Here is a 12,391-nt window from a genome sequence, read left to right as displayed (position 1 = left end):
ACATACATACATACATACATACATGCATGCATGCATACATACATACATACATACATACATACATACATACATACATACATACATACGTACTTACGTACGTACATACATAATATATATATATATATATATATATATATATATATATATATATATATATATATATATATATATATATATATATGTACGTAATATATATGTGTGTGTGTGTGTGTGTGTGTGCGTGTGCGTGCGTGTATGTATATGTACACATACCATTGCGAAGTAGTTTTCAATACAAACTTATGTGGGCACGAAATCATTTCCTTTCGGTTAGTAACTTTGAGCTTTAAAAATATATTACAAATCAGATATGGCACAGATGCAAGATGCATACTGTTATTACTATAACCTTTGTACGTAGACTCATTGATGTAGATAATGTTTTGAACGTAATTTCATGTAATACATCACTTATGTATTTGAAACCTTAGTAACACTGAATGGATTGCATGTGTTTTATCGATGCACTGTTAATTGCTGATCGATACTTGTTTTCAATCTTGCTTGCATTAATAATTGCCCCTCTTTTCTGCGTCTCTTGGTTTTACCCAAACCTTTCGGATATTAATCGCAGTTAACGTTTAATGGGTTTTTATCAGTTTTATCTCTGAACACACTGAATACAGTGAATAGCTGGACACAACTATGTATCAAGCAAGAACAAATGACGGATCACGTCATTTAGTATAATGCCAGAACCAGGCATTGCGGACTGCCGCTTTAACTGCTCGCCATGGTGTTTATCGGAAATTCATGAGCAGAATATGAATGTTAGAGCGCTGTTTGTGGTTCTGGTTATTGGTGGCATCAGGGACCCTGTGACCCTGATGAATATGTATGCGGCAATGCCCAATATAGAATGTCTGCACGCCACCGCGAAATTTCATTGGTTTATCACGCACCCACTTCATCCACACGTATATACTGTACAGGTACACAAGCAGTCTAGTCTTTTGCCAACCAGTATTTAGCACTGTCTGTTGCTCATTGCCCGTGACGGAAAACCGCCCCATACGTTCTTGTTCGCTGCAGTATTTTGGCCCGGCTTCGACACTTCAGTCACCATGGCATCACGTCCAACAGGATACGGAATGACGGCAGATCTGAAAGCTAAGGTATTGCTCTCAATCTTTACCTAAAATTTGTAGCTGTGGGTAGCGGTGTAGACCAAAACGAACTCTCGCTGACGGCTCGGTTACTCTCTCACCACTGAGGACGTCGGTCGTCAAATGGGCGTTGTCGTCTGTCTGGCCGAAGCATAAAAGAAACGAGCTTACCTGGTGAAGTTCAGTCCAGCTTGTGAAATACATTTACATCATGCATCTACCTGGTTGTCGTTAATCGATTCTTATTTGGTCAGGGTTTCATTTGCAGGCAAGTGTGTGTGTCTGTGCACACTCGACCCTTCCCAAAATGATCCATCACGTTCATTTCATTCAGGCAGAATGACGTCATATAATGATACTGATAAGGGTTACACGTCACTGCGACTAATAGAGACATTTTTTTTATCAAGAAATTATTTCGCCAACTTTAACACCATTTCGAACTTTTCAGACGTCGACAGTCTTTTAAGGATTAAAAAAGAAAATAAGTTCAGTAAGGTTGAATGGTCCCAAGGCACCGGCGGGACGGGACACACCTAGTGACTATTTAGTGAAAGTTCACAGCCTTGTCAGTCAGTTGCGTCCCGATGACTCCGACAGCAGCTATACTTGTCTGGGTGTCAGTGGTGGCATGCTCTTTGTTAGCAGATCCATCACGTGTTAGTTAACACAATGTGTGAAAAAGATTTCCGGGGAAAATTTATCTCTATCTAACAGCAGCTCTAATCGTTGACTATAGTACTTGATTTTCGCATTACAGAATAATATTCATACAGAAAACTCTTCAACGAACAAAGCATTTAACTTCATCCAATCGCCTGAACGTGATTTTTCGTCGATTCAACATGTTTTGTTACTCAAATGAGCAAAGACCTGCCGCCGAATGTGGGATCACCTATGCAATTGGCCTGAACAATGTACAAAACAGATTAATTTGAAGGCTGCATTCTGATTTGCTTAGTAATCAAGACTTGATCGATAACATCCTTTCCTATGTATGATTATGTATATACTGAGTATTATTTCAGAACATACAGCGTCCGAAATCGCCGAAATCTTATTTTATATAAATTTACTGTATTTCTTTCAGGGTTGACATAGGGCCATAAAATCATTGCTGACATGAAATCACAAAACAGACTCTCAGTTTTCTCAGTTTTCTCTGAATCGAACACACACACACACACACACACACACACACACACACACACACACACTATAATAATAATTATCAAACTTTGACTGGTTACATCTTGAGATATGCATGTGCATCAAAAGGGACAGCTATTTATACAAACGAAGAAATGTCTTTAAAGCGGCTTATTGGTATGTCTTAAATCAGTATATGATAGCAATTGTACTTCCATGGGAAGTACAAACTAACTTCTTAAGCCTCGAACATACAGCTTTTGAGACGTATTTTGAACCAAGAATACAATATTTAAATTATTTCCATAATTCATGAAATCTGATCAATAAAATCATGGTTGGACTTGTAGTTCAAATATTAATCTGAAGCTTTTCATAATTAAACTCATTTGGCAAAAACAGAATCGAAAACAGGTGCCTGTAGAGACTATAGACTCCCAAATGACTGTCAGTGACGGAACGATGTGAAATAAATCGTTTATCTGTGTCTTTTCCGTCGCAAAATCTTGCACGGAAAAACACGTATTTGTGACTGAAGATGTAAAGAATAAGACCAATTTGATTATCAAAAGGATAGAACTTCAAAATGTTAATAAGCTGGAGAAGCTGTGTCATTCATTGTAGACATGGATTTAAGGACATTTATTTTATGAGTCTTCAGACTGATCACAATCAGGTCTGTGCCTTGAGCACAAGTCACTTACGTTCGTGCACTTGCTGCCGTCTAATTGTGCGAGCGCCCTCTTTTGTTGAGAAGAAAAACAAAGGAAAACAAAATGCGAAACATCGAACGCTCTGGTAATGATACATACTTTTGATTGTACTTTCTTCAGTTTAGTGAACCTCAAAAGCAATGTGTATTTTGAAATACATGAGTGCAATGTAATTGATTGTCAATCTGTTGGAATAGGAAGGAACATATTAGATGTATTATTTCATATTTTTTTTCTTCTTGATAACAGACATGTTGGTTATAGACCAAACAATTATACTTTTTCAGTTTTTCAGTTTAAATATGTGCTGTTTGATGAAATACTTTGGTCATCTTACTTTTGTCATTGCTACCCGTGCACCTTAGTCTGCCTGCCCGTCAACGGTACATACTACGTATATATATATATATATATATATATATATATATATATATATATATATATATATATATATATATATATATATATATATATATATATAATATACACAATATTGTGTATTTAGCTGTACTCTAGTATTGAGCACTCTACTCCAGCTGATCTTGAACTAAACAAGTATATATATATATATATATATATATATATATATATATATATATATATATATATATATATATATATATATATGCACACATATGCGTGCATACATAATGTGTGTTTGTACGCGTGCGTGCGTGTATGTATATGTACATATACCATTGCGTAATGGTTTTCAATACAAACTTCGATCAGTAACTTTGAAAATATATTGCAAATCAGATATGGCACAGATGCAAGATGCATACTGCTATTACTATAACCTCTGTACGTAGACTCGTTGATATAGATAATGTTTTAACATAATTACATGTAATACATCACTTATGTTTTTGAAACCATAGTAATACTGAATGGATTGAGTGTGTTTTATCGATGCACTGGCGTTGTGGGGCACTGTTAATTAGTGAGACTTAATTTCAATCTTGTTTGCATTAATGTTTCCCCTCTTTTTTGCGTCTCTTGTTTTTTACCAAAACCTTTCGGATATTAATACTATTAGGCCTAATATCCGAAAGGCTTGGGTAAAAAAACTATTAATATTAGCCGGGTAACGTTTAAAAGGTTTTTATCAGGTTTATCTCTGAACACACTGAATAGCTGAACACAACTATGTATCAAGCGAGAACAAAGGACGGATCACGTCATATTGTCAATATCAACAAGCACTCATGCGAGTAGTACAAGGGATTGCGCGTGGACTGTCTCTTAACTGTTCGCCCACGGTGTTCGCCATGGCGTCTATCGGAAATTCATGAGCAGAATATGTTAGAGCGCTGTTTGTGGTTTTGGTTATTTGTGGCATCAGTGACCCTGTGACCTCATGAATATGTATGAAGCAATGCCCAATATAGAATGCCTGCACGCACATTGGCTGATCACGTACCCGCTTCATCTATACGCACTTTACAGGTACATAAGCAGTCTAGTCTGTTGCACTACCAGTATTTAGCGCTGTCTATCGCTCCCTACCCGTGACGGAAAAACCGCCCCGCACGTTCTTGTTCGCTGCAGTATTTACCCCCGGCTTCAACACTTGAGTGACCATGGCATCCCGTCCAACAGGATACGGAATGACGGCAGAGCTGAAAGCCAAGGTATTGCTCTCAATCTTTACCTGGGGTTTGTAGCCGTAGGTAGCAGGGTATGTAGTACTGGCAGTACAGACCAAAACGAACTCTCGCTGACAGCTCGGCTACTCTCTCACCACTGAGCTGAGGACGTTGGTCGGCAAATGGGCGTTGTCGTCTGTCTATCATGACAGAAACGAGCTTACCTGGTGAAGTTTAGTCTAGCTAGTGAAACACATGTACATCAACTACCTAGTTGTCGTTAATCGATTCTCCTTTGGTCAGGGATCAAATTGCAGGCACGTGTGTCTGTGCATACCCCCCCCCCCCCTTCCCAGAATGAGCCATCACGTTAATTTCATTCAGGATGACGTCATAGAATTATACGATAAGGGTTACTACTTAAATGCGGCTAGCGGAGAAATGTTTTGATCAAGATAATATTCTCTAAATTTTATAGCACCATTTTGAACTTTCAACAGTGTTTTAAGGAAAGGACGTTTCAGTAAGGTTGACATTGTAAAGGTCCCGAGGCACAGGAGCGGGACACGCCTTGTGACTACTTATGAAAGTTCATAGCTTTGGGTTGATGACCTCGGAACATACAGTATGGACGAATAGTTGACAATGTGGTGAAAAGATTGTGTATGCAGAATTGAATTGATGGCATGTTTTACAGAGCAAAAAATCTGTCAACCTCGAACACAATGCGATTTCTATGGAAGGGTCAACACTTGGTCGTGATGAGAATTCATTATACCATTTAACGTTTAAGCGCCCTTTCTCTTGTCTTCCTCTTTGTTACAAGTTGTGAACTTTCGCTGAGGAAAAGTATCATTTACAGCGCCAGAGATTATACAACTTATATAACTGGCACTGAGACTAATCAGTGATCGACCGTTGGCGTGAAGCGAAATTAAAAACAAAAGATAAAAACTGGCCTTGGGCTGGTGGTAAAAAAACAAAAAACACAAGCCGATATCCGTACCGCTGTCTTTCTGAATCTAAAGGATTTTGTTCTTTCGTGAAAGTAGAGGTTCATGGTTCTTTAAAGCAGATTAACATGTAACCAATGAAAGTGCAAAAGCAAAGCGTAATATTGTGACGGCCCATTATCATGGGGATTAGTGGAATGTGAACAAAGGAAAGGTTACAGGATTGACACTTCAGAGCAGTATTAGCTTCTTAGTGAATGCAAATCTGTGTCGTCTTCTGACGTAGCGTTAGCAAAAGCGGCATAACTGACGTCACAACGGTCCGGTTTTAACGAGAGACAATACAACTGGCAAACGATTGAAAATCTGCAGTTACTGTATACTGGTGCGACCTGAAAGAGAGAAGTGAGGACAGATATATCTGACACTATACATCACTGCAAAAGTAAAAACATCCTGTCGATTGTGAACTCTAGTTGAAGTTACAGAGGAAGTGCGATGTAGGTCGGCAGGGGAGTCAAGCCTATCCCAAGAAACTGGAAATTATTCTCATCAGGTGTTATATCACACACCCAACACCTGCAACTAACGTCTACACTACACACGACTTTTGAGATCCTTTGATAAAACTGTTTTCACCTTGAGATCAGAAGCAATATTGTTTATTCAAGTATAGACCTTAATTTTCATAGGGACTATGATTCAGCACACGAATCGTCAATGAAAACACTTCCCTGCGTTGTAAGCTTATGATTTAATTTATCCGTCGCTCGAGGGAGCTCATATACTCGTCTAGCGGAAAGGTGTTAATGGGCAACGGAACAATGTAACGTTCCGCGGCCATTCTATTTATCTTCAGATGTATACTTACACAATGGTGAATTCAAAACATATTTGCGATTAGAATATGTTCTTTTGGCACTGGCGCCAATGACCTACGGAAGTTAATTCAAACATGGTTGCATTGCTGCGGGTAGCTACGTCAATACAGTACGTATGGTACATACCAAACTACTGAAAATGTCGAGCTCAAGGCTGATTCAGCGCTGTTATAAATGATGTCACATTCTTCTTTCACGAATTATGATATAATTTAGAAAACTTCGTTAATTAGACTTTGCATCGGTGATTCTGAACATTTTAAGATCGAATGGGAAATTAATTTTTACGAGCTACTGGACAAAGTTTGGCTCACACAGCGCCCTCCCAACCAAATAGTTTCGTGATGACGTCACGCCTACCTGGCGATGCCCTTAAATTATTGGAATTCGTGGTAGGGTGAGAGGTACCGGTTGTGTAAATATAGTGGTTTTATACCACGGGTGTGTGAAATACCTTTGCTTCAGTTAGCTACCGTAGTTGTTGAGACGAAAGCTCATAATTATATAATTTGACAATGGCTTACAGAGGACGTAGTTTTGGCTTGTCGGCAGAGCTAAAGGCTAAGGTGAGTTCACTGTACAATTACAAACATTCTTGTCTGCGGCGGACAATGGAAATTACGGTGAGGGGGTAGAGTAACTGTGATGAAATGAGGGAACATGGGGCAACTTGGTATCGTGTACCGCCAGCGTTGTGCAGGTATGGTCAATGAACTGGTACATAATTTCAAATTTCAAGGAAAACAGCAGAAGATGTAATCGTTGTGAATATAACAAAAAACAAGCGGTTGAGTTTTTTGCACCGTCAAGCAAATAGTTGACAAGCTCACCACTGGTGGTAGATCTGTTGTAACGTATTTACTCGACACATAAGCTTTTACTATTTATTCAGCACAAAACCTGTATTTGCACAGCCCGGATATCAGACCGTCACTAGATGTTACAAGGTCTTGTAGACCTGTAGCAACGCCACAAAGCAATTGCGTGTTTCATATGTCATTGAACTTCAAGGGCAGAGAATTTCGTCAGCGTCTTCATTCATGCGTATAGGGTTACTAACCGTGTAAATGGCGGCATTGTACTATTTCTCCGTGAGGGATATGTCATGTGGTGTTGTGATTTTCACACTCCACCCTAGGGGCGACACAGTGTGTGTCATTGACTCCCCACATTTCCACGGTATGTTCCAGAACAACCTGTTGATTCTCGTGTACATTTTTTCGTCTCGATCTTCAAAAATCGTGCGTCGGCAACATAGTGATTGTTGCAACCCCTATTAAAGATCAAGCATAGAAATTGAAGGAGAGCCCTTTGTTGTCCAGTTTAATATATTATGAATTCTGACCGGTTCCGAAATGGCCTTTTGACCTTAGAAGTACTTTCTTATTCAAAGAGCTTTATCCTTGCAGCTGTTAATACCCTACAGTCTGGGAAGTCCATATTTGGTCAAAGGACATATCAGATTATCACGGTCGCTTTGGCGTCTCTGTGCTCACCTAAGATTAGGACGGATTTGGGAGTGCCCACAGTACACAGTATATCAAATATATGATCAAAGTTGAGATTTTTTTGACATGACTGAACTGGTGGTATTCTATACTCTTCAAAGACCTGAACACAAAGACATATTTCCATGGCAAGACAGTTTTGGGTGTGACCACAGTGTAGTAAATAACATGTTATGGGGGTGAGGGTGTAATTAGAATTTAGATATCTGAGATTATCAGTTACTCAACATTGTACTTGTACTGTTTGTAACTGCAAATAATTAGAGAGGTCAGGTCTGAATATGGCCCGCTTGTCAGTGTATTAACTATTAATTTTAATTTCTTTAGTGAGAGAAAACAGAAAAGATGACACCTTCACTGTACCCTGAAATGGTAGTTGCATCATTTTTTGTATGATTTTCATTCACAGAATCCAACAACTTTAGTACAATACAGATCCCTGTGCGGTCAACTTTGTATTCAGCAATGTTGACTAAAGTGATAACCCTCGACTCACCATGGTTTGGCCACATCTTTTGTTTTCAATGGCTAATGTGGACCTGTGTACTGAAAATGAGGGGAAAGGAATAAAAAACTTTGAAGAGGAGCAACCCAGCTTGTACATAAATTAACATAAATTAATAGCTGATGTAAACATGTGCATTTAAATCATTTATCACTTTGGTTTGTTCAAATAGAATGGTGACCTATTCAAAGATATATACAATGTCTTGTTGTCATGTATAATCAAGCCAAACCAGAGTACCTAGGAATATTTGATAATGTTTAATGATTTATCAAGTCTATTCTTAACTGAACTGAAATGATATAAATAGTAGTGTGGCCAACAACAGAGCAAGCAACAGGTGGGACATACCTAGTGGCACTGTATTACCACGATATCTTGTTCTCTCAAAGAAGTCTCTTGTCCCAAAGTCATACATGCATTTTTATCTAAACAATGAAAACCATTCTTTGGCAGACATTTGCAGATTTTGGTTTTGTTTCCGTCATAAATTTTTCATCGTCACATTTATTTGTTTCTCAAGTTAAAATCCAAATTTTTTTTTGTTCACATGAATGTTATTGTAATTCTATTTTTTCAGAGGAACTGGCTTTGTATAGTTGACTTCCGCTCTGGTTTCATGAGCTATAGCTGCAGTCATCCGTCCTCTGTAGAAGTGTTTTGTATCCAGTTGGGATAATATTAACATACAAAATATATAAAATAAGATTGTGATAAAAACTTGTTGCAAAAGTTAATATTGATGATTACATGAAGAGGATCAGCATTGAGTAAAGCATATGGCGTAAATTTAGCTGTGATAACAAAAACTCCTCTCAATTGACGGACTTGCATATTTTCACATCTCATGCCATTCATTGTGTTGAAATGTGTGTTTTTAAACATTCTTGAAATACCTACACCCAAGTAACCATGGGAAATCATTGAGGATATCTTTCTTCTTTGTAGATTTGTCGATTTTTAAGTACCTTTTTTTTTTCTTCCAAGGCCAGGTAGACAGCTTTTCTTTTGTGGAGGTGATAAAACTTACATAAATGTCAGTATTCTGTAGCTCTATAAAATATGGTGGCCAAGGTGCCTGGAGTTCGGTAAACTTTGTTTGCATAGAAATTCAGCTATGCTGTTTATTTTTCATGGTGGCCATATTTGGACTGAATCGTTTCAGGTGTTTGGGGACGTGCTTGCATTGAAATGTGATGGTAGTTTATAGCGTAAATGTCAGAGCGATGCATTGTATGCCATAGTACAGATTGAACTTTCAGACTCTTACACACTTCTCCGCCAGGCAACAACTTTTCCTAAAGCCATTTGGAGTGGTGTTTTGGAGTTGGAAGGCTTTGTCGTCATATTTTTCGCGAGGGATTTGGAAATTAGAGAAAGAACACAAGTGACAGAGAATGGTGGCCTTTGTCAATTCTTAATACCAGTAAAAATTTTACTTAGCCTTGGCTTTTTATTCTTGAACATGATTAAGCTTACAGTGTTCTTCGATGTTGTTAAGAAACGGTCTGTATACTTGCATTGTGAGGTTAGTATTGGCTTAGCTAAGGTCACAGTGATGGCATTGGTGTATGTGTTATTAGATTATCAGTAGGACACCATTTCATTTTGTTATGTAGGTCATTTCCCCCACACTCATCATGACCTGAGTTCAATTAGTCTAGAACATTCTCAAGGTCACTGCCCTTGATGACCTCACAACCTTGAATTCAATTAGTCATGTTTGGAATGTTCTGGAAAGTTGATTAGTTGTGTAAGGGAGATAATTTTAGAACAGTAATTAGCATGTCAATAAAAGTTCTAGATTGTTCTTATATGCCTTTATAAAGGGACGTGCACAGCTTCCAGTCAGACTTTTGGGATCGTGTCTCTTGTGTGTTACTAAACTCCAGCAGTAGTCATTCTCAAGACTTTTCAAGACCTTCACTGCCAACGCTGGATTTATACTTTGGACTTTGTGCAACTACAAGCCTGCAAGCCGAAGGACTGTTCATTCATCCAACTGACTGTTACAACTCTGAGACTGGAGCTTTGCCGTCCCAGCTGAGATAAGTAGTCTGTACACTTTTAAAGCTTGTACTCTATCCCTGACTTAGCAATTAGTTTTATTTTCGTAATAAATTTTGTTTAAACGTTAACTGCTGAGTTCACCCTTTTGTTCGTTTTCTCTGCACGTAACAAATTGGGGGCTCGTCCGGGGTACGAATATTTTGAGCCGTTTGACAACATTTTGACAGCCTTTTCAAAACTACTGTATACTGTGAACTCAGCGAAATTCAATCATGGCGGAATTCAAGCCAGACGAATTTATGGATGACCTTGATCAGGACACATTTAATTCCCTCAGAAAAGACAACCTCATAGCACTGGCAAATTTCCTTAAAGTAGATGTCAAAAGATCTATGCGCAAGCGAGAAATTCAGTTCAAGATTGCAAAACATTTAGTTAATTCTGGCCATTTTGAGGAGTCTGCCTTAAAAGATTATGAGCCTGAGTCTTCCTTCGAACTCAAAAAATTAGAATTAGAAATACAGGCAGATTTGGAGCTTAAGAAATTGGAATTAGAAAAGGAAAAATTGCAAATGGAAGAAAGGGAAAGGCAGGAAAAATTACAAATGAAAGACAAAGAATTACAAATGAAAGACAAAGAATTACAAATGGAAGAAAGACAGAGAGAAAAGGAGAGAGAATTGGAAGAACATCGACTACAGTTAGAAATGAGACGTTTAGAGCTTGGACAATCAGGAAAATTCTTCCCTTCAGACAAGTTTGACATCACTAAGCATTTCAGGTTAGTTCCCCTTTCCAAGAAAAGGATGTTGATAAATATTTCCTCATTTTGAGAAAATTGCTCAGAGTCTGAATTGGCCTAAGGAGTCCTGGTCTATGCTTTTGCAGAGTGCTTTGGTGGGTAAAGCCAGAGAAATTTACATTCAGTTGTCAGTAGAGCAGGCTTCAAATTATGATTCTGTGAAGGAATTAATTCTCAAGGGCTATGAGTTGGTGCCTGAAGCTTACCGTCAGAAATTTAGGGATTGTGAGAAGGTGAAGGATCAAACTTATGTTGAATTTGCTCGAACAAAAGAACAACTGTTTGATCGTTGGTGTTCTTCTGAAAAGGTCAGTCAGAATTATGACAAATTACGACAGCTTGTTTTGATTGAGGAATTTAAAAGGTGCATCCGGAGTGACATCAAGACATTTATCAATGAACAAAAGGCAGATACATTAGAGGTTGCTGCACGTTTGGCCGATGATTATTCATGACCCACAAATCTTCATTTCTCAGCAAACCATCCCAGTCCTTTTCTACAGAAACAATGCAGGTAAATTTAACTCCTCCTTTTCATCCAAGAATTTTTCAAAGGACAGTAGAAAATCAAATGACAACAGTTCACAGAGTTCAAGTAACACTCCCACATCATCAGATCCCAAGTCTCAATCTCCTTCTGACAAACAGTTCGTTACACTTTCTTGTAATTATTGTAAGAAAGACGGCCATTTAATGTCAGATTGTTTCAAATTGAAAAGAAAACGTGAAGGTCAAAGTGGTCAAAGTGGATCTAAGCCCACCGGCTTTATTTCTTCATCAACTCAATTAGAGTCTAATAATGTGTGCAACACATTTTCTGAGGTTAAACCCCTCTCATCCCCAATTAATGAGGTCAAGGTCAATTCTTCTCAAGATAGCATTATGGGTATTTTCGAGCCATTTATTCATAATGGTTTTATATCACTTTCTAGTGATTTCTCTTCCGCTACCCCTGTCAAAATTTTAAGAGATACCGGGGCTTCCCAGTCTCTTTTGTTGGCAGATACCCTGCCGTTTTCTGAAAAGTCATTTTCAGGTTCTAAAGTTCTTATTAAGGGGGTAGATTGTAATGACTACATTCCTGTTCCTCTCCATAATGTCTATTTGTCTTCGGACTTTGTTTCTGGACCTGTGGC

The 12,391-nt window shown here is 38.3% G+C and overlaps 1 protein-coding gene across 4 annotated transcripts in view; it reads left to right on the top strand.

The window, feature by feature from the left end:
- Positions 1 to 12,391, top strand: part of LOC139138409 (calponin-3-like) — a 43,288-nt gene that overhangs the window by 8,030 nt on the left and 22,867 nt on the right. The window contains exon 1 of one of the 4 annotated variants that reach the window (XM_070706778.1): positions 967 to 1,154. The exons of 1 other annotated variant lie outside the window; for it this stretch is intronic. In XM_070706778.1, coding sequence (XP_070562879.1) covers positions 1,104 to 1,154 — 51 coding nt within the window. In that variant the 5' untranslated portion in view covers positions 967 to 1,103. Of the gene's footprint in view, positions 1 to 966; positions 1,155 to 4,384; positions 4,642 to 6,761; positions 6,997 to 12,391 lie in introns of those variants that run through there. 2 more of the 4 variants (XM_070706776.1, XM_070706779.1) reach the window with 2 other exon arrangements.

Source organism: Ptychodera flava, chromosome 8 (assembly GCF_041260155.1).
Source record: "Ptychodera flava strain L36383 chromosome 8, AS_Pfla_20210202, whole genome shotgun sequence".
Classification (NCBI taxonomy): Eukaryota; Metazoa; Hemichordata; class Enteropneusta; family Ptychoderidae; genus Ptychodera; species Ptychodera flava.
Note: the sequence above shows the minus strand (reverse complement) of the source record. Positions and strands in the feature narration are given on the sequence as shown.